The following is a 23,181-nucleotide window of genomic DNA, read 5'->3' on the forward strand; positions in this document are numbered from 1 at the left end:
GCGCCCTTCCCGTGCTCCTCGCACCCTCTTTCTGCACCTTACGGAATACGGGACGTATTCTGCTCTTCGTGATGCTGCACGTACCCCATCTCTCTGCTGCCCCCATACCGCAGGGCAGCTGCGCCGATCCCCTCTGCGCCTCACAGCCTCCCTGACAGCCATGCATGGGTCCCAGCATCAGCCCTATTCTCCACTTAAGATAAGCAGCAGGGAACTATTTTCTCGTTCTAAGCTGTGTGCTATTGTTAGCTGAAACACCGGGAGAAACGCATCCATCACACAAGATGAGTGCTGTGGCCTTAATGCTCACACAGCTCAAAGTAACACAGCAACTCTACAGCCAAGCCTGATCTCAAAGGCATTTCTGACCTTCCAACCAAACACAAGCTTTGACAGGAAGCACTAGAAACCATCAAGCTGCCCCCTTGATTAAGCAAAGCAATTAATGCTTCTGTAAAAAAGTATGCACTCACCTGCCCCTAGGGATGCTGAACTATGCCAGAACTCCATGCTGGAGAACCTCAAGTCCTTTTTGCTGTTCTACTGGCACCTCCAATACAATCCACTACGCTCCACTATCAGGAGGGCATGGCACAGTACATACCCAATATTCACACTAGCTCTCCTCACAGCAAAGAAAAAGCAGATTTCATAGGATTTCCGTAAGCCTGCACAAAACTAAACCTCATTCACGTCAGGATTCTAAGTTCAGCAGTTGTGACAAACTGTTCTCTGCTTTCAAATAATGAGGTCACGAGCAATCATTGAGCCTTTATACCAGTTCAGAGTGCTGACATCTTTAACTGCTTAACATGTGCTTGAAATCTGTTGAGCAAAAAGTAGCAATGCGTTACCTAGCTTACCTGTAAGCCTTGCTCAACTGTACAACAAAGACGCATGCAAACAAACCAAGCAGGCCAGTATCACCAGCATAGTTTTTATTTGCTCCCTGAATTAAATAACGGCAGATACAGAAAACTCAGATACCATTTCCCCAACATTTACAAGGCTGAGTTTGCACTGTAGAAAACAAGCAGTTATGCACAATCCTGGCAACTGGTAGTGTGAGTGCACAAGATGGCCCTGCAGCATCAGTTTGGAAGAGGCAGCACCCCCAGCCTCCAGCATCCACTGCTGTCCCCTCACTGACGTTTGTGGCACCATGGAACGGCCAAGTAAAGATCCTGAGCGGGCAGCTCCAGTGCTTATTTCCCCTCCCTCTCACGGGGTTTATTCCATGCTCCTCCTGAAGGGGCAGAGGCAAGGTCAGAATACCCAATTTATAATCCACCTAATGAACAGAAGCTGCCCCTGAAAGCAGCTGGTTCAGTCAGTGCCCACAGAGCAAAACACAGGCGTAGCTGTGCAGCAGGAGGAGCTAGGCATCTCTGCTCGCTTTTTGTTAAAAAGTAAACCAACAAAGAAACAGACACTGCTAAAACAACGTGTCTGCTCAGCTGGGGACATGCAGAAGGCAGATCGCACCAAAGATGTAGTAAACTGTACAGCATTTCACTGAGCAGCGTGCATCTGCTATTAGCCAACCCCTGTTAGGAGAGCTGAGTTTACACCATCCCCTGTTCTAAAGAAAGGGGACACACATGATATTACCAACTCTGCCGTGCAACCCTTCTTTAGATACTGGCACAGCAGATGGCAAGAGGTTCTCCCTTTTGTAAAGATCACAAACGCCTTCTGGACTGCAAAGTGCCTTGGGCATCCTAAAACAACTAACTGCATCTTCTCAAGGCACAGGAACTCTTGAATCCCACTCCCGCACTCCAGATCCTAATCCACATGCTTCTACTTACCAACCTTGCCAGTGTCTCTTCAGCAGGAGTTCTCTTAGCTCCAGAAGCAATGACTCCCAATAACTGGGCTGTATGACCACTCTTCCATGACCCAAATGGTTTGATTTACAAGGATGTTGTATGCATTTGCATTTATTTGCTCCCTTTGCATTAGTAACAAGGAGTTCCCAAAAGATAGCTTACAGTGCACCGTATCCAGGCCCCACAGGGATTCTAGATGTCATTGCCTCCTGCTTTTCCCATATTGTTTTTACACTGTGCTGCAACCATCCAACGTAACGTGCCACTAGGCAAGCAAGGGTGGCAGGGAGGGAGGGAAGTGGCAAAGTTGGGAATGCACAACACAATTAGTGATGGGATTGTCAGTCACTTTGATGTCAGGCCCCACAACTACACACCATGCACTGGCACTGATCTTGCCCTGCCCACTCAGCCCAGAAAGGCAGTGAGAGTGCCTCTTCTCATGCCAAGTCACCACGTCAGTCTTGGTCGCCATCAGACGACTCTTCTTCTGCCTCCTCCAGCCACTGGATGAACTTCTGAAGCTGCAGACAGAATGAAATGTAACTGGGTCACAAGGTGCTGGAAACACTCAAAAACTATATTGTGCTGTTGTAAGTACTACTGCTGCACATAAGAACAGGTTCATTGGGTTCCTCCAACCAGTACCCACAACATTCTGTCAGATGACAAAACCATGAGAGTTTTCCAGAGCTCAAGGCAGGAGAGATGACAGCAGTGCCTTAGCTAGGACATTGGAAGCTCTGCCAGGAGAAACCTGCTCCCTCACAGAACGCTATAAAAAGGCAGCCTGCTTTTACCTTGAATCACCAGCTGAAAGCATTGCTGACCTATACCACGAGTTGACTTTGCAAAGACTTTAAACAAAGCTGCAGTTTCTCAGAGATTGCTTTCTTCCCTTCCTCCTCTTACCATCCATGGATGAGGACTGGAACAAGGCTCAGCCAAACTGCAGCATTAAATTCTGTCTGATGGAGGGGGGAAGTTACATGCTCCTTCACAGCGTAAGCCAAATGAAACCACTCACTACTGCAGATGCTTAGAAACATATGCAAAGGGGCTGGTGAGCCAAGAATGAAAGCTTCAAAGGGATTGCATGGGACCAGCAAACGGGGCACTGGCCTAAGGCCTATTTCAGATAGGTGCTGACTTAGTGAAACTGTGCTGCTGCTCCAGAAAGCACAGGCCTCATGCTACAGAACCCACTAAAAACCATGCTCCTCTTCTCCCACCTCCATTCTTCATCAAACAGGATGATTACAGCAGAATGCACACAAACATCCATTTTGGACAGCAAAGTTGCACTGTTCAGCATAGAATACACTGGTGCACTACTGGCCTACTGTGCAATGGCTGCTCTACAGAAGGTGACAGTGGCATTGAACTCAACTCTGCAGTTCCTTCTAGCAGCTGTTGGAACACACATGCACAATAGACTCCACACTTCTGGGACTTACCCTCTGGTTTTTACGAAGCTGCTTCCCCTTGTCAGATGTGTCCCGCAGAGAGAACCAGTTGAGAATTACATCTTCTTCCAGAATCTCCAGCTGGTAAAACGTCATCAACACCTGCATTGATTAGAAAAGCACAACAAGGCTCTTTATAAACTCTTTTGGGATGAGCTCATGTCCAAGCTCCAAGCCTGCATGTAACTTATGGCTCCTAGCTCCATCCTTAACAGAACACAATCCTTTTGTTTCAATTTGATTTTGATGTTAAAAATAACTGTTTTTCCCCTATTAAGCTTTATGCTCCTGATAGCTGGATGCTATGACACGTGATGAGTCAAAGCTCAAGTCCCATCAGCTTCAGCTCTGTGGTTGCCCACAGCTCTCGAGCATACCCTGCAACAAGAGGCCACAGAGGGTGTCATCAGTTCAAGATGTTGCTTTGGCTGTCTTTTTAAAGCACCAAAAAACCCATCCAACAAAGCCGGTCAGACCTGCCCCAGGCTCCCTCTTCCTGACAGTTCTCTCTTAAAAGTGCCTTATGGCAGGTGTCAAAGCAATTGGTCGTTTGACAGCTCAAACTCCTGCCCAGTGCAGCGAGGGTAAGATGCAACCATTCTTTCTCAGGGTGCCTTTGTGCTCTGGCAGCGCAGGCACTTTGCAGTTGATCTCCTTGCGGCAGAGCGCTGACAAAGCTGGCTGCCAGCTCCAAACATAAAGTGTCACTTCAATTCTCAGCCTCCAGGGAAACCCAGGCTCCTAGAACAATGGACACATGCCAAATAATTGCTCTAATTCAATGACATTTTGGCTCACCAAACCTCAGGGCTTTGGCTCTGATCCACGCTAAGCGCTTTGCCATTTGCCAGAAACCCTGGTAGCTGAAGTTAGGATTACTTTTTTTTTGGGAAACCAGGAGTTAAGCAAACCTTATATAGACAGGGAATAGACAGGGGCTACCTGACACACTGGGATGGGGAAAAAACTTTCAATCTAAATCAAATACTCTCAGTTTGAAAGGGCAGAAAGAATGCATGGACAAAGTATTTGTAGGTAGGAATATACTGAACGTTCTTAGAAGCAGGGAGACAGGTAATAAGCCACATGTCAGCTCCTCTTTATTTCCAGTTTCACAACTTGGTTGGCCACAATAATAAATTCTTTTCTTATTCCTAGCATTGCTTGTTTTGCACTCTACAGTAGCATAAATCATTTGCAGTCAGATCTCAGGCCCACAAATAAAGAGGTGTGGAGAGTAGAGGCCATTCACAGCACCACACAAGGACACCTAGGTTAGAAGCTGCAAAGTAACAGCTCACTTCAGGCTTCATGCCAGTATTTAATAATTACCCTCAGCTGTGCTCAGAGTCATATGCAGACAAAAAAAAAAAGCAATTGTTACAGCTAGATTTTCTATACACACTCTCAATTGAGACCCCAATTTTCCCTCCTCTGAAGCAGACAAGCTGATGATGTGAACAAGATGGATTTCATCACAACTGCAGCAAAAACAAGTCTTCAGAGCTGGGAGTGGATACTCACTTTAGCTATTGATGTGCAAAGACTGTCGTGTTCCAGGAAGAATTCCTCAATGGCAAATAAGGCATTCAAGTGATCTGACGAACGTTTTATGTAGTTCTTAAACAACGGGGTCCAGTTCTTCAACAGCTGCAGGGAGAAAGCACAGAAGGGTTCCTGAGCTGTGAGACAGATGTGTGTGCTCAGCCCCGCTTCTCAGCTGTGCTGCACTGAGAAACTGACCCAGAACAGCATTTCACAAAACTCTTCAGCTGACCAGTTAATGTACTTGCCCTCCTCTGTCCATTAAACAGATGCCTGCACACATGAGATATAATAACAAGACCTGCTTTTACCAAACAACCTTGAGAACGTGTTAGTGTTTTTGGTGTTGATTCCTTACTGGAACACTGGATTATCACAATAAATGTGTTTAACAGAGCCTTCACATCACTTTGCAGCAGACTGACACACTGGGGTATGTACATGGTCTCAAACTTTCCACCCAAAAGCAGCTAACATTTTAGTGGAACTTCCTTTTGAAGCAGAAGAGCAAATAACAACAAAAAGAGAGTGCCAAGAAAACTACCAGTTTCCAGTCAGCAAAGATCCCTTTGTTCCCTCAATGCACAACCCCACGTTGGGTGCTCCTGCATGATATTACAGAGAGCAAGGATCCCTACCAGAAACCCGAAGAGACGCACCACAGATGCCAGCTGCTGGGCAGTAGTGCAAACACTAGCCAGCTTAGCAATTACTAATACTTAGATTTGAGAAGCACAAGCACTAGCTTGATGAATTGCTAAAATTGCCTCCCTGAGATCTTTTTAGACACCCTCACCTACATAGCTTTGTTTGATACTGCTTTGGTAACAACAGAAACGCAGCAACTTCAGCCACATCCACCCAAGGTGTGCCTACAGTCTGGGAAGGGTTGTGTTTTCTGTACCACCTCTGCTTCACAACTTGTACAAGAGCCAAACAAGACAACTGGCATACTTCAAATCGGATAACTCTTTCTCAGACCTCTACATCTCATCTGAAAAATACCCACAGGCATATCCCTTTACAGATGGTCATTTCTTAAGTTGCTGCAACACTTAGGAGCTTCATGTTCAGGAGCCAGCACTTCAGAGCACACACTGTGGTTTCAAGTCAAATCATACATCATAACTATGGCATTTCCACAGTTTCCCCATCTGAGCTGTCTGAGACTGCTCCACTGGTGCTCTTGCACAAACAACCCACCTTCCTTCAGCATCTCCTCACCAGAACTGAGCTACAAGGAGATTAAGAAATGTGATACACATCTCCAAAGTTCAGCAGGCTTCCAACATTCAAGACTCTCAAAATTCAAGTATTCCCATCCCATACAAAATCACTTTGCCATATGTAAGCTGTTATAAGCAGATCTCAGCCTGACACAACTATTGACTGAGGCCATTTTAGCTGCACAGCTACAAACTTCAGCTACATTTTTATTATGCACTGCTCTAAGAAACTTGGTGGCTGTTTTTTTAAACAGGAGCATTTGGAGACCGAGCCTCATGTCTATGCTAGGAAGATTATGCAGCACATCCTCCTGGAAGAGATTAAGGAGCATGTGAGATGTGGAGGTGCTCAGAGGCACCCGGCACAGCATCACCAAGGACTGATACGCCTGACCAGTCTGGTGGCCTCTCATGATGGAGTGATGGCATCAATGGACAAAAGAAGGGCAACTGACATCATATATTCGGACTTATGCAAGGCCTTTGACATGGTCCCACACTACTTCCTTACTTCTGATTTTTCCAGTGCGTTGGAAAAGATCCCATTGGGAGAGGAGAGCTCCCTGCTGCCCCAAGGATAGGACTTACAATGGATTGGAATCAGGTTCCTGGAACACAGGCCCATAAAGACAACTCTATCAGTCCTTTTCTGATCTCTTCTACAAGTTACACGTTCAACTACCACACAGAAAACAGGCAACAATCAGAGGTACTGAAGTAGAGCTCCCCATGCTTGCAGTCTGAGCAGAGTTCCATCAAGCAGGTACAAAAATTTCAGCTCATTTTTACTTCTTTAGAAGACAGAAAGGCTCGCAAACTCGAGGAGTTCAAGTGGCTTCAGGCTTAAGAAAAAAAGACTTAGCAACCAGGAAGTACCTCAGGCAGACTCCTACACACCAGAAGACAAGCCCCAAGTAGAGTCAAATGGAGCAGCACTCACAGGAAGTAATGCTGAGAAATAGTTCTGGGAGTCCAGGTTTGCATCCAGCTGCTGTAACGGGAACTCCAGAATCACTTTACTGAGCACCTGCATCATCTCATTCAGACTGATGTTATATGCATACCTGCAAGGAGAAAGGCACAAAAAATTAAACATTTCACAGAATCTCATCTGTGCGGATTGTGGTTCCTCACAGAGATACAGTGGAAGACATAAATCAAATCTTCTGCTCTTTTTCTTTTTTCTCTTCACTCCCCCTCCGCCCCCCGCCCCCAAAACAAAAAACCTACCTCACATTCACATAATGTACAGCTTGCACTAACCCTGTGTAAGACCAGAAGTCCTGAAAGTCTGCTATCACAGAGGAACAAGCTGTTGCAGGGACAGCACCCTGACGTTTACTAGAGTGCTGCATGAATACTGTTGCGCAAAAGAAGGAAAACAGGTTTGCATTTAAGAAACATTAGGTAAAAGGCACTCTGATTACATGTTCCAGACTTGCTGCTGTATAAAGACAGCAGACAAGCCATACCACAGCACAGTTTCAGCTGCAGGCAGCTGGTTGAGCTCTCCAGTGCAAAGAGCTGCAGTTCCTGCACAGGCTTACAAGAAATTGGTGCTAAGAACTGGCTTGCTCTCTTTCGGTCCTTAGTTACTTCACGTAATTCCACCTTCTGTTACAGAATTAGGGCTACTAAAGCTTAATGATTGAGGAAGCTATAGGTGTGTTAACACCTATCCACATTCAGTCATAACCTCTGATCTACATTTCTCCTTCTGCAACACTGGCAAAATTAATATGTAACAATCAAATACAGTTATCTACGCGAGTTCTCTTTCTCAATCCACTGCAAAACACAACTGTTCAAGATAACATACAGTATCTTCACAAGGGGACACTCACTTGAGAGAGTTGATTTCCAGGACCAAGTTGTCACAGGAAATGTTTTCTTCTTCACCCCTCTGTAATGTACCCAGAACCTCATTCTGGAAAACTAATAGAAGAAAGGACAGGTAGTTTGACAGGTCAAGGAAGAACAGATTCTTCACTGTTCCAAAGAAAGCATGGTCTCGACAAAGGAAGCCTTCTGGGAACCTATTTGCTCACCATGAGTTTGCACAAATCCACACATACTTTAAAATAGTGGTAGAATTCAAATAAAGGAAAAGATCTGACAGATACCATTGATCTAACCATGCAAATCAGTACAAATCTGTTTATCTTTGCAATCTTTCAGAGCAGTTTCTATTGTACTTCGACAATCAATTCCTTCCTGTTCAGAGAAACCTTGTATTTCCTTACCTAAAGATATGAATTAAGAGCTAGAATTCATTACTTTCCTTTGGTCAGATTTCTTCAGGTGAAAAAGGTGAGTTTTTCTTTCCCCATTTTGTCTGAACCCATTTCAAACCCACATTAACTTCACAAAACAAAAAATAAAAGCATCTCTGCCAAAAGAGGCAGCTACTACAAGAAAGTTATGGAGTACAGCAGCAGTAAGCTTGTTCTCAGCAGCCCCATCTCTCACCTTTGATGTCGTCTAGCTGAGGGGACGCTGCCCGACTGTCTGGCTCCTCAGAGCCCATGCTCAGGTCGCTGTCTGACTCACTCTCTTCTTCCGAAAGCATAGCTGGGCCTGATGAAGAAGACAGTATTCAGTGCTCAAAAGCTGCAGTTGTCACATGTGTAAAAAACCAGGTGTTGCAGAGAATTCACAATTGAGTCAGCAATTATCTGTCCTTGCATGGAATATTTTACTTACAGGTCCAGATGGTTCGAATTGCTGCAGAGGAAACACTACAGCTGGCACTGGGACAAGGGGACTTGTATTTGAGTCTGCAGGCACACAGCAAGGGACAGGGACAGAAGCAAATGCATCTCATGCAGACTGCTGACTCATTACAGAGCAGTGTCAGCACTCTCACTAGCTGGAAGAAGACCAGAACCCAGGGCAGAGAAAGCCCATTCCCTCTACAGGAAGATCTGGTAGCCCATGGTGTGCCCTTCAGAGAACAGACAGCTGTGTGCATTCATGCAGGTGAACCATCTTTCACAGAGCACAGGAAGAGAGAACCTGGCCCTTCACCTTCTATGTAACCTCTCATATCCACACACAAATCCATTATCTGGAAGCCAGACTGCTTCACGGAGCCCAAGCCTTATTCTGGGAACTATAATCAGTGTTCCACTCAGTAACTTTGCTTGACACTGAAAGTCTGTCTGTCCATCCCCAGGTTAATCACACTAAATTCCTTCTCACCCCATAGACTCTGTCTCTGCTCTTCATCATCTTCATTTTTGTCATCTGCTTTCCAGAGATAGCCTCTGCCTTCTGAGCCCACATCCTTTTTGTTGTAGCCTGAAAAAGCAATTAGAAGGAAGGTTTACCCATAAGCAGGTCTAATACCAGTGTATTCAAAATACACTAGTAAAATTTGCATTCTACTGCTCCTAAACACCCCACATCAAGACACTGGTAGGAACAGCATCTCACAAAGTCCTCGGACACAGTCCAGGTACAAGGACATACATCTTACACCTTCCTTGAATGGAACATTGTTTTCAATTTCAGCTTAACTTCAGGAAGAATGGAAAACAGACAAGTCCACACAGATTTCAGTGCTGGGATACAAGGCAGAACACCCCACAGTCCAACTTCCACCAAATATCCTTGCTTGACTTGCTGAAAGCACACGTTCCAAGCTGAATGCAGCGTTAGGTTCCTGCCTGCAACTGCAGAGTATAGAACAAGGAAAAGACTCCCAAAAGATGAAGGATAAAGTCCTTCATGGAGTATGGAACCAGAAATACTCGTACCTTTCAGCTTCACTTTGCTCTCCTCCTTGTTCACACCAGAATCATCACTAAACTGATCGTCATCCTCCTCCTCCTCATCTGGTGGGTGTAGAGAGATCACTGTGCCCTCCGAAAGAGTGATGTCAGGACCAACCACCACCTGAAAAATACATGCAATGTGTCTCAGTAAAGTAATACCCTGATTGCTCCTTTATCCCTCCATCAGAAGGGAGGACAGCAGCTCCAGAAAGTCTATTGCAAGGGAGGGTCAGAAAAGCATAAATGAAGACAGCACTGCTAGACCACATATCAAGCTACCCTAGCCAATATGTGCTTGAAGGTAGAAGAAGTGGGAGCAGCAACATAACACCACCTCTGAGAAAATGCCTGTATTCTGAAATGGCCAAGGAAAGTAGAAAGAAAACCAGAAACATACTTACCTGTGAGGAGAGGACACAGTGAGGTTTTAGCTTTACTTTCTCCTTCACTTCAGCTTCATCACAGATAACAGAATGCTGGATCTGCACATTATCTGCTATGTGTACTCCATCCCAAAGAAAAGCTCCATCCAACGTGACTTCATTACCTGTTACACATCAACAAGTGCAAATACTTTGAGCAAGACAGACTGCTGTTCTCCTACAGTATCGAGTTCACTGGTAAGCATCTTACTGAATCTAGGACTGAATGCCCTTGATGCATAATGGACGATGGATGAAAATAAAAAAAAAGCAGCCTTATAGGCCCATATCCACTTCTTACCCAAAGCTAAAAGATCAGTTAGATCTCTGTGGAGAGCAAACAAGTTGACAATACCAACTGACGTCTTTGTTTTGTACAATCACAGCCAACTCACACACAGAAAAACAGATCCAGAACATGAAAGCAGGAGTACCGTGTAGTTTACAAAAACAGGGACAGATATCCTTTATTTGTAGCATTTGGGCAGGTAATAATTCTACATTATTAAACACACTCTACTGCATTAAGCATTCTCTACTGCTAAAAAAACCTATTCACACGCAGTGCCTTTCACCTTTCAGCATCACTACCATACCCTGAAATCTGTCCTCCACGAGAAAACAAAGCTTTTCTCCTTTCTTCCCATTGGAAGTCCTTCAGTATCCAGCATCCTTCCCCAGAGCCACATGCACTTGAAAAACAAAATCCCAGCAACTTGTGCCCTGCTCTGGCATGCCATGCACACCCCCCAGTCTCGTACTCACCTATCCTACAGTTCTGCCCAATAACACTGTTCATTATTGAGCAGTTGCTGCCAATGACTGTTCCCTGCCCAATGAGCACGTTCTCTTTCAGCATGCTGCCATGACCAAGGCTAACGTCCACTCCCCGGTAAACGTTGTGTTTAGAATGGGTATAACTCTGATTCTTGTCATCACTGAAGTTCATCTCTGGAGTCAAAGGATAAACCCAGCGCCTGATGATGTCAGAGCACACAGCTTCATACATTAGTAGGTTGCATATGTGAGCACCATACTCTTCTGTCGTTACATGCATATGGATTTGGTTCCCCAGGATCTGGAAACAGGATATGTCAGAGGATTCTCTAGTCCAAGGCAACGGGATCTCCCTTGTAACATTCCTCTCCTTACCTCCTCGTTCACTAACAGACCACGCACAAAGTCATCCCGTGTCTGGTAGTCAAAATTGTCTGTGAAAAGCTCAGCCACCTGTCAGGAGTAAAATGTAAGGAACAAATGTAGTTACAGAAACAGTGGCCAGGGAAGTCAATTAATTGATGGCTATTCAGTGGTTCTCAGAGAGATGACCTATGTGTTACAGGATAGTGATGCTCTTGCCCTGAATAAAGCTTTGATTCTTGCTGGTAGGAGTGCTGACCTTCCCATCTCTTCCTCCTATCTTAGGATATGAACAAATTCTGGTTTTTAGAATAGGCAAAAAATATCTTTAGCACCTCCAAGCCGTCCACCTAGCCTTGCTTTGTAGTTTTACTTCTAAAGCAAGCCTTGAAATCAGCCTTCTAAGATTTGGAGGAAACACTACCAAGCCTAATCTGGAATAACCCTGACTCTTAGCCTAACACGGTACCAGCCCTCAAGTACAATCTCTTTCACAGCATAGCCATCAACTCTGCTCCATACTTGACTTCACCCCAAGTGAAACTGCTTTCTTTCCAGCACGTTTTCATTTTGTGCACAGTTACCCATCTACTGATGCACATATGGTTAGCTCGCCTTGAGTGCGGAATGGCACTCCTGCAGTCAGCACAGCAGTTCCACAAGATCCTGGCTCACTCATTGAGCATGGCTGGCAGTTCTGGTTTCCAAACTCAGTACGACAAAGGCACCCCCCACCTACCAGCAGAGCCAAGGAAGCAATGCCCATTGAATTCTGATTCTCTGATGGGCAGAACTCACCTGTGGAGAACAGATGCTGATGTGACAATCCAGCAAATCGTGGCGCACCTCAACGTTCTCAATAGAGTTCTGAAACAGACTCTGTAAGAGGAAAAAATTCAGAAGATCTGAGTGTCTCACTCAGTACTGAACCCCAGAGGTCTTCTACAGGCCAGAGGTATCACAGTGATTGAATTCTTAAATAAGTTGCTGTTCTGGAGATCAAACAAGTCTACAATCAACACTGAGACACAAGCTCAGCAGGCACAGCCTGGTGCACACAGCTGTGCATCAGTCAGCAGGGACTGCCCTCAGCCTTACACAGTGCACTTCTCCAAGAAACAGCTTGTGCAACAAACAACCCCTTTTCTTTCGGGAGGCTCCTTATCTTCAGTTGCTAAAAACTATAAACATACAAAGAACACTAATAAATCAAAATGCAGTATTCATAGCTTTCATACCTGCTGTAGATTTTCACAGCTTTTTTTTTTTTTTCCCCTTTTCATTTCAGGCAATGATTTGTTCATTTGAAGGTAAAAAAAAACAGTCCACTGATCACTGACTTGAGTTTGAAAGTGCCATATATGCATAGTCTTAATTCTGAGTTGAAAAACATCTATTTGTCTGGGGAAAATACCTCCACTGGTATGTTGATGTTAACTGAGATGTTAGCTGAGCACTTAGCTACATTACTAGCAGAGCCCATAAGCTTTCTAAAGAAACAGTACAGATAGAAGAGGTGAGTACTACAGCTTGCATCTCCTGTAATTCCACCCTGTGTCAGGCTCAGTATCACTTAAAATGAATTATGTATGGCAGTAGCATAGGAGCTCCATACACTAGTCATAAACAAATCATCTGTCAACACAGATCATCCACCTCCTGCATTCCACATAGCAGAAAGGATTCAAACTGAATTTTGAGAAATGTCTGCCCCATCTTCAAATGCTGAAATGAGTCCCAGCACTATTTCACCAAGCCTTAAATAAAGTTAAAGGAAAAAAAGCCAGTTTACCAAGAGTTACTTCCTATCATCTGCTCCTCCAAAAGAAGCAGCAAGAACAGTTTCCCAGCCCTCACTCAAGGAGGATTTCCTTGGGGTGGGCTGCTTCGCTACTGCAGCCCTTTTCCACCCATCGGCTTCCAGACGCACCATAGGAAAGCGGAAGCGTTTCAGCCCCTGGGTTCTCTGATAGTGAAGGACACGGTTTGTGGCACTATCCATAGCAATAACAATGTCATCCTCTTTGCACCTGGCATGGTGACCAGGTGAGGACTCCTTGAAAATCATCGTCATCACAGAAACATTCTTTTCCATCTTGCGACGCAGCCTGAAGAAGAAAAACAAAAAACGAGGACAATTTTAAAATCACTCTCCAGACAGCCAGAGCCCAGACAAGCATGAGCTTCTTCCAGCACCTACCTGTGCTCTTCCAAGGCTCTGGATACATTGAGGTTGGATACCACATCGCCAGTGACAAGAATGAAGTCAGAACGAACAAGGGACTTGGCATCAACATCTCGCAGCACGTCACCAAGGGAGCGGTACAGGTCCGAAGTCACAAAGCGCACTGTGTTGGGAGAGGTGTGGCGGCACCACTTGGACCTTCTGAAGGACAGAAATACATCAAAAAGGCATTAAAACGTTATTTCCCATACACAACACAGTAGGACACAGAGTTCCAGAGCACGGCACATCTGTAAGTGAATGTACAGAGAATCCCATGGCAGTGAGCCCTCCATCCACACGCTTAGGCACGTCCGTTTATGTGCAGCAGATGAACTGAAGGACATCAGACCAAGACTGAAGCTTATGGGAATTTAAGAAACTGGACTTTGCTAAAAACCAAGTTTGACAATGGAGAAATGAAGAACGTTACACAGCCCAATGTTTTTTTCTCTGAAAACAGTGCAGAAAAGACCACATGCAAAGCTGCAGAAAGCAAAGCCAAGGTGCTGTCAGACACACCTGCTTCCATAAACTTCATTACACATCAAAACAGGGCGTAATGAAAGGGCTGCTACTGCAATTTACACAGCTAGACAGGCAACTCCTGCATTTAAATGCGTCCCCAAACACTCAACCATTTTAAAACACTGAGCAACTACACCAAGAATGGTCTTTTTTGCAATGTGTCAGGAGGCACTGCTTGAAAGGCAATCTGTAGCACGTGGTTTTTAGCAGAAGAATTAGTGTAATATAAAGCCTTTGAGATTTGTTGGAGGATAAGAAGAATATGTTCCACGATAAAGCTAAAAAGAAAATGAGATTCTTACTGTAAATGCTCTTTTATCTCAGCTGACTTCCAACAGCAGAAAACAAAGGTTTCTTCTACTCCAGTTGCTGTTAAGAACTCCAAGGTGTAATCGATCATGGCCACATTTGCCATAGGTAAAAGAGCCTGAGAAAAAGAGACATGTAGAGAACTGAACACTGTACCTCAGCAAAAGAAAGTACCTCCCAGCTTCAGGACATAAGACTATCAGCAGTGTCAAAAAGAATTAAAAAAATTCCTGAATAACTGCACCATCTCCTTTCAACCAAAATATTCAGAGTGGGCCTAAGCAGTGAGAACTGGTTTCCGATGTTCTGTTGGGTCAGATCCTCACTTCACAATGGAAGGCATGAACAAGGTAAAGTTATCGCATACAAAGCTCTTTAAGAAGATTTGAATGAGACTAGAAAAAGAAAAAATCCCAGCATGCCAATTCCCTGACTCAGGCTTCAACTGTTACAAGAAAAACCTGTCAGATGTGAGTGATGAAGCCACAGGACTATGCGTATGCAGAATACAAAACAGTAGGAAAAAGAAAAAAGACCCAGTCTGATGCAAAGTAAGTATTCCCTTGTCTTGAGACTCAGTTCATGCCTTTAAACCAAGTCACTGATTTACAACTGAATGCTGTCTTACTACACTTTAACTCTCTTCGTGATGCTTTGTTCGAGGCTTGACACTATGAGAATAATTATGACTACCACAAACGTTTAATTAGCAAATTAAGGGTACTGAGCTAAGGGCACTGTTCAGACCTAAGCTCTCTGGAAGCCTCCTTTCCTTCAACACACGGCTTTCTGATCCAGGACACTAAAGTACTTTCCCCATCCACTTTGCTGTCCGTGTTATTCCACCCACGACGAATACTTCGCTTATTTCTTTGACATCGCTGCGCGACCCGCCTCTCCCTGACATACGGCAAAGCCATCACCGCCAGCGCAGCGCAGCCTCCCGAATGTAGCCCCTGTCCCTTCAGAAAGAAGAGAACTGCCGGAAGCTTCTGGGCCCTACAGCAGCCCGAGTCCCACCGGGTACCGCGCACCCTCCCGGCAGGGCAGCGGGCAGAGAGGAGGAGAGGGTTTCCTCACCCGCGGACGGTCTTTGGAGATGGGGAAGAAACGGCGGTTGAAGCTGTCGGCGACCAGCACGGCCTGGAGCGGCGGCGGTGGCTCCTCCTGCGGCTCGGAGCCGCGGGCCGCACCAGCACCTGCCCCACGCTTCGCGGAGCCGCGGGCCGCCATCTCCTCACGCTGCCACCGCTCCGCCTTCCGCTTCCGGTCCTGCGCCGGAAGTAGCGACGGGAGCTTAGCGGGCTCAGAACTCGAGAGGTGCGGGCGGGCGGCACATGCGCACTGCTCGCATCTCAGCACGGCAGGAAATGGTGGGGTGTATTTGCTGTATGCGGGCACTTCGCAGGCGGCCAGCAGGTCGAAGGACGCGATCCTGCCTCTGCTCTGTGCTGGTGAGACCTCACCTGCAGTAGCACGTCCAGATGTGGAGGCCTCGGTACAGGAGAGGCTTAGAGCACGTCCAGAGGAGGCCCACAAAAACGATACGAGGGACGGAACGCCTCCACGGGGACAGGCTGAGGGCTGGGGCTGATCAGCCTGGAGAAGGGAAGGCTCCGGGGAGATCTGAGAGCAGCCTTTCAGTATCTAACAGAGGGGCTATAGGAAAGTTAGGGGCAGACATTTTAGCAGGGTCTGTTGTGATAGGACAAGGGGAAATGGGCTCAAACTAAAAGAGGAGAGATTTAAACTGAATATACAGGAAGAAAATTAAAATAAGTGTGATGAGGCACTGGCATGGGTTGCCCAGAGAGGTGGTGGATTCCCCACCCCTGTAGACACCCAAGGTCAGTCTGCACGGGGCTCTGAGCACCTGATGGAGCTGTAGATGCCCCTGTTCAGTGCACGGAGTTGGATTAGATGGCCTTTAAGGGTCCCTTCCAACTCCAGAGGATCTATAGTTCTATGAAGTCCTTTCTAAAATGCTTCAGCATCAGCCTCATGCTCAGAAGTGAATTGCTGCATACAGCACTTAGGGTGGAAAGCACACCCTCAGCTGAATCCATTCTCTTCCACGTCTGTCTGCTGCCCACTTACAGCACTTCTGTCCCTCTTGCCAGCACTGGAAGCTGCAGGACCTCACGCTTGCTGTCCTGCACTTGTGCCGCTCTCCCAGGGTGGACATTCAGCTCCTCCTGTTCTTCCTTGCCTGCCTTTCCTGGCTTCTGGTTCTCTCACTTGCTATAACCCACTCTGATGAGCTGCCTGCTCTGCTCCTTGCTGCTCTCATCTGACAGCATCTCTGCACCCACCCACTTACTGACCAGCAGAAACCAGTCTGCTCAGGACACTTGCACCCACTCCCTCTGAGATAGGGCCCGTCTCCAGGGTGAAACACAGCACGCACTTATCAGCCCATGCACAGTGTGCTCTGCCCATTCTGCTGATGAGAAAGGAATGGAGTCACAACTCAGAGTGACAGCGCTGTCCCTGTGTTATCATCAGCCTGAGCAACACCTGTGTCTGAGCAGTCTTCACTGGGCTGTGAATGGGAAAAGATAGTAATAAATACAGCATCTCTTTCCACCAGTTGAATTGCATATCATGGACTGATTTAATAGAAAACAGCTCTTCTCTATCTCCCAAAGGACTCTGCAGTGTTGGATATCCCCTGCATTTCCCTTAGCTGTTAAAATGTGGTGCCATCTGCCCCCAGGTACTTGTGACTGAGCTCCTGCTGTGCCTTATGTACCTTGTGACTGCGTTACTTGACCTTAGACAATGGTTTAAAATGAAGCGGCAAGGATGGACACAGCAAGAAAATAAAAATGAGCTGCCCCGGAGAAATAAATTGTTCCCATTCTTTTCAAAAATAGGTGTCTGCATCCCCTTGGGAATTCTGTTGCCACAGCAAAGAAGCTAACCCCTGAAAAAATAATAACAAAAAAAGCTCTCAGATTGTTACAGCTTGAGGAATTAACAAAGATGTGGATTTGTCATTGCCTGAGGGCAGGACAGCATTTTCCTTCCTGCCTTTGTAGCATTAAAGGTATAAACAGCACCAGAAATCAGGTCTCATCCAGCCTGCACAGCCACTGCCGATGTCAAGACTGGGCACACAGAACTCGATGGGACAATCAGCAGATTATCTGTATAATTGCATCCCAGTTCTCTGCAAATGAGGCAAATTTCCAAAACATTGCCCTGGTAAATTGGCAGGAGCAAAGGAAGGCAAACCAATGTAATTGCTAATGAACTGAACTCGAAATCAGCCTGATAAATATTCCTCAGGCTTTGCAGAAACATTTCCAGTCGGTTTCCATGAGGACCTGCAGGCCAGTAGCCCTCACATGAAACACTTTTTGAAAGCAATTATAATTGCAGGGGAGCTTTTAAAATTGAAAATAGCTCGTGGAATCTGAGATGAGGCTGCACTGGGTTAGACTGAACATCCACCAAGCCCAATATGCTGCAATGGTTGGGCAGGATGTGGAAGAAGCCATGAACTGCAGGGATTTTTTCTACTCCTTCACCCCTTAGAGCAACAAGGAGCAGCATCCAGCAGCTCTGGGAATAATGAATGGTGGGGATGCCCTGCTTTCTGGTGATCCTCCTCCCAGCCTGTGCCCTTACATAGGAAACTCTTTTTCTCCTCCTCTCTGATCACTTGGTATCTCCTTGGCTTTTCTCTCTGCATAGAGGATGCTCTACAATGTATTGCTAAGCCTTGTCAGGCAGCTCCAGATGTGGTCCTATTTTAGACATCTTAGAGGCTCCACATCTAGAGATGGAGCTGCGTCAGGGATTCCCAAGGATGGTGAGACTCACAGTGAGGATGACAGGAGGTCTGCATGGAGGAACCATGTATGCAGCACAGGATAAATTTCCCCTCACTAGATGGCACATTCTGCCTGGTGGCCAGTGCGTGTCAGAGGTGACATGGGGCGCTTGGTACAGGATGTCTGACACCAGGGCCAACCTGGGCTTACTCACAGTGGCTGATACTTGCTCACCTACGTGAGCTGCCCAGAGCCGCTCCTACCCCTTCAGTAACAAGCAGGTGATCACAGAATTGCCAAGGTTGTAAAAGACCTTCAGGATCATCCAGTCCAACCATCCACCCATCACCAATAGTACTCATTAAACCACGTCCCTCAACGCAAAATCCAAACGTGATGGGACATGCATCCAGCCCTCCTGTGTGCCTGAGCAGCTCTGTTCCTGGCCTCAGGATTTGCATGAGCACCAAACCAAGTCTTGCAGGTAAAAAGAGACCTGCAGACCACAAGTAGGTCAGCAGAGGTGAAGCCCAGACTGACTCTGCTCTGCATCCCTATCCTCCCACGTCCTGGGCTCCAGCCAGGCTGGCAGCAGGAACATTGACTCACAGGCTGTGCCTTGTTCTTTGCTCTTTTGTCCCCTCTCTTCTGTTTCTCAGATGCAGGTTTCTGCCAGATGAACTGCTGGGCTTCATCCACTCTTAGCATCCTGCTGCTGCTTTGTTCACAGCCTTGAAAAGTGGACAGAAAGACCACAGGCCACCCAGTCAGCACCTCCTGGGGTTATCACATGCCATAGGACTGCAGAACTGCTTGGTAGCTTTTTCCACTAGCAAGATGCTGGGCATCATATACTACCAATGGGCAAGATGCACTACTGCTGCCACAGCTCCCCACACCTCAGTTGCCCTCACCTTGGCTGGGCTGTAGGGTACATTGCCCTGCAAATCTGCATATTTTAGCTGAGTTTCCAATCCTTCACAAGCATTGCTCCAAACCTTACAGCATTCTTGCTTTCTCCACATAGTCCCAGCTGACAACAAACTCCTAACGTGGCTCTTGAGCAAAGTGATGGGATGCCCTGCCTCATCCCACAGGATGTTGCTTCCATCAACCCTCACCAGCTGCTTTTCCCAAGAAGCACCAGCTTTGGGTGACATTGCTCACATCCAGCTGACAGACTCATGCTCTACCTGGTGTTCTTCTGGTACTGCTGCTTGTACTTTGGCTCCATCCTTTGCTGATTCACCTTGCTGGTCACTCAAAGACCGATGGTGTTCCAGGCACAGCAGGCACAGGCTCCTCCTCACTTCTCAGTGAGGACACCCTGTCTGGGGAAAATGAGTCAGCAGCCATCTGGCTTGGCACGTGCTCCTGGAGGCAGCCACCCTGTGTGACCCCAGAGGCTGCTCAAGGCTGAAGATGAGATGGGTTTCCCATCAGGGGACACAGCTGGAGCCATCATGGGAAACAGTGCTCCCAGTCACAGGGAGGAGGACTTTGCACAACACCAGGAGATCTCATGGGGAAGTGGTCAGGCCACATGAGTTGAAGGGCTTCCTCCAGCTTTTATGGGGCACTGGAGCAGAGCTGCCTCCTGTTTTCTCATCTAACCCTTCTCTAGCTCTGACCCATGCAGATTCCTAAAGCAGAATAGCTCTTCCCAAGCAAGTGTGTGAAGTCAGCTCAGAGAGGCTCACCCTTTGTAACTACAGCAAAGGCTGGTAGGAAGCAACCTGGGGGCTGAGCCAGGGAGAAAAAAGGCATTTTCTTTGGAGCTACAGTAGGAAAGATTAAATGGTGGAAGTACAATACAAGAGCGTAACAATAAAAGAACTGGCACAGACGGAATGGTGCTACAAAGCAAAAGTGCCCACTCATCTCCAAAGATCTAGGCTTAGAGGAAAGGCACTACAAAGGAGGGATCTTCAACCAGAGATCTTTCCCCAGAGGCAGTCAGCCCTTAAATGAGGTCTAAGAGAGGTGCAGCCAGACTCCACCCCTTCAGGTTGCACAGATGAATTGCCTTCACAGCCCCAGGTGCTCAATCAGTGGTTCAGGCCATGACTTAACAGTTACCATGCACTTGGAAGGCCAAAGGGCCAAACAAGACATGGAGCTTGGCAACCATAGCCTTGGGAATGGGGGGGTTGGCAGGGAAATGTCAGAGTGTTATGGAGGCAGGGTCTGGTGTCACTTGCATTATGAGAGAGGAATTTTTGGTGCTAAGTCAGAGCTGCAGGGACACAGAGGAAATTCCCTGGATTTACAGAGCCAAGATGGTTGAGGATAACATAGGACTTCACTTGAAGAGCTGCTTGGCTGGCTCCAGCTCCCTCCCACCCTACACCATGTGCAGATGTTGCTCTGTTCTTGCTGTCTTGCTCAGAGCTGGGGCTGCTTCCCATCTCCTGTGCAGAGGGCAAGGTTTTTCCTCATTTCTCACCTCTTCCAGCGGAGGAAAAAGGCTCCTGCAGCATCCCCTTGGAGTTCAGCCCTGGCTCTACTTTGGAGGGGATGCCAGGGGAGAAGAAATCCCTCTGCTGCCTGCTGCAGCCCCAGATGCATCGCTTTGGGAAGGAGGCAGCCCCACTTCCCAGGCAGCTCTGTGCCAGAAGCCTTTGATCAAGGCACAGCTCCCTGTGTGCTGCTCAGAGCAGAGCCCACGTTTCCTGTAACCCTTCCTTCCCTGCACAGCTGGTTCTCTGCAGGAAAGGCGTATGTATCAGAGCCCCCCATCCAAGGGCTTCGTGTTTCCATTCCGCTGCTTATTTTGTTTTAGAAAAGCTTTGTGTTGGGGCTGCCTTAAGATCCAGTGAAGGCGAAGGGGAACTTTCTCAGGGAGAGCTGTGCAGCCTGCTTCCATCACATCAAAGCCAGCCAGAGGTCACATTATCTTGACAGATGTTGTACACTACAGATCTGGTTACTGTACTGATGTTTCCCATGGAATCACTCCAACACTTCTTTTTGTTTGTCGGGGATATATTTCAAAATATAACATTGCAGAAAAGCAGAAGGAAGCAGCAGATTGATGACCTTTTCCTGGTAGTGCAGAAGTGCTGGCTCAAATTGCAGTAGTACCAAAGAAAACAGAATATATGGAAACCAGAAAGAAATCAAATCTCTTGGATTGTCCCTGGGAGCAGCTTCTCCATCTCCACAGCTGCAGCGCTACTTCACATGCTGGCTTTGATTCCCTAAAAAGATGCACAGTTTCTATGTCCTTTCACCCTTTGAACATGGAGTGAAGCACTGGTCACATCACCAATCATAACACTTGATTCCTGTGCCTGGAAGTTATCAAACTTGCTTCTGGCTTGACGCTGTCACCTGAGAGGAGATGAGCTCCACAGGGCAGGAACATGATACTGCATGCTTGGCCACAGCCAGTGCTGTAGGTATGGAAATAAGATGAGCCCAAAGGCACTGCAACTGAGCTGACTCAAGTCTGATGCAAGAAGAGCCCAGATCCTGGATCCCTGCATGCACAGGCACAACTCAGATCCGCTACAGCTGGTACCAGACAGAGCCTCTTATCCACAGGTGAGGCTGGAGTTCAGCCAGAAACTTTATCTGAACTTTGGCTTGTCCATGTGTGTCTGCTCACAAGCAAAATGTGCTTTAAACCAACTCTGCTTTCCTCTGTGTAAAATGCTGCAAAGGCATGGAGAAATGGAGCAGGCCTTGGCTTTTTGTACAGACAGAAGCAATGGCACCAGGATTCACAAGGCAGCACTTGGGGTCATTCTTCCCCTTGTAGGAAGAACTGCTGTTATTTCAGAGCAGGAGCAGATGGTGGCTGATGTTACCTCCCTCAGACAATGAGGTCTGATTGCTTGAAAATGCCAACAGGTTATTTTCCTTTATTTCAGTTTTCCATTGGTTCAGTCTTCTGCCTTTAAGAGGAAGCCTGGTGCTGCTCACTGATGGGGAAGGTTTTTCTTCACAGCAGTGGTTTGGGACTTTGCTCTACTTTTTATATGCAGCAACTCTCCTTTGCCTCTCTCACATGTTTCCAGCAGTCGTGTTTTTTAGATGAGAAACTGAGCCACGGGATTAAGGTGTGATACACATGGGATGATGGAACAAGCTGGTGGCTGAGCACCATCCTATCCAGGAACAACGCAGTGGAGAACGTGGTGCTGGTGCTTCTCATTCTTACGTCCCTCAGTGCTGTGCTCTCAGTCCTGGGACCACAGCTGGGCCAGTCTGTAGTTGTCAGCATTAAGCTGGGCTTATTGTCCTGAGCATTGCCACTCCTTGAGCACCATCCCAATCCTTGTCCTGCAGCACGTGGCAGCACAGTGCTTTGTTTCCAGCTGACCTGACGAAGCCCTGATCACATGCAGCAATTTTCCTTTCGGAGGCTGCAAAACGCCTGGGGACTGCCTGTATGCAGAACGTGGGATGGGCATGTGACACTGCTCCATTTGGCAAAGCAAACCTGCTCCAGACATATGTTTCCCCATTCTGGGATTTCTGTAGCTTTAACAAACAGCCCCAAGGTTTCAGACTGCTCAGGGGTTCCTGTTCCTGCAAGCCTCACCTCGCCTGACCCATGCTGAGGCCCAGGATTTGTTCCAAACCTCTGGGTGTCCCACAGCCCAGCTGATGGTGGGCTCTTTGTTCTCCTAGTGATGGTAGCGGTGGTGCCTGCCTGCAATTGGTGACACGCTGTGACTGCATCCTGGGAGCCAAAGGGAAGGTCACACTGGCCACATTCTGGTCACCATCGCTGCTGCATAGCCCTGGCATCTCCAGAATTAACATTCTGATCTGATCTCAGTGTTCTGAGGGGCCACGTCCTCCCCTCTGGGGCCAATGCTGCACCTCTCCGGTGAGAGGAGTTCCCATTCCTACTGCTGCAGAGCAACCAAAGCTGCTGCTCCACATCTGCAGACCATGGATGGCTAACAGCAGAGTATGGGTAC

At 47.1% G+C, this 23,181-nt stretch overlaps 1 protein-coding gene across 1 annotated transcript; it reads right to left on the reverse strand.

Annotated features, from left to right (window-relative positions):
* Positions 1-921: 921 nt before the first annotated feature.
* Positions 922-15,717, reverse strand: EIF2B5 (eukaryotic translation initiation factor 2B subunit epsilon). Its single transcript, XM_042878331.1, has 16 exons — positions 15,549-15,717; positions 14,462-14,586; positions 13,608-13,793; positions 13,338-13,515; positions 12,206-12,286; positions 11,420-11,497; positions 11,033-11,345; positions 10,247-10,392; positions 9,828-9,966; positions 9,271-9,369; positions 8,539-8,646; positions 7,914-8,004; positions 7,010-7,133; positions 4,823-4,948; positions 3,290-3,400; positions 922-2,356 (listed from the first exon to the last, which is right to left on the reverse strand). The coding sequence occupies exons 1-16, from the start codon at positions 15,699-15,701 to the stop codon at positions 2,291-2,293; spliced, it is 2,124 nt and encodes a 707-aa protein (XP_042734265.1). The 5' UTR covers positions 15,702-15,717; the 3' UTR covers positions 922-2,290.
* Between the last annotated feature and the right edge of the window lie 7,464 nt (positions 15,718-23,181).

The sequence above is a fragment of the Lagopus leucura genome, unplaced genomic scaffold, assembly GCF_019238085.1.
Source record: "Lagopus leucura isolate 7727_CA_CO unplaced genomic scaffold, USGS_WTPT01 Super-Scaffold_100021, whole genome shotgun sequence".
In the NCBI taxonomy this organism is placed as follows: Eukaryota; Metazoa; Chordata; class Aves; order Galliformes; family Phasianidae; genus Lagopus; species Lagopus leucura.

Bases quoted from the DNA above. Each gene is read 5' to 3' on its own strand.
- EIF2B5 (XM_042878331.1), bottom strand. From the start codon at position 15,701: ATGGCGGCCCGCGGCTCCGCGAAGCGTGGGGCAGGTGCTGGTGCGGCC. The intron at 11,498-12,205 runs GTGAGTTCTGCC...TACTCCTGACAG, and splicing joins TCAGCATCTGTTCTCCACAG to GTGGCTGAGCTTTTCACAGA. The intron at 7,134-7,913 runs GTGAGTGTCCCC...TTCTCCTTGCAG, and splicing joins CTGGAAATCAACTCTCTCAA to GTATGCATATAACATCAGTC.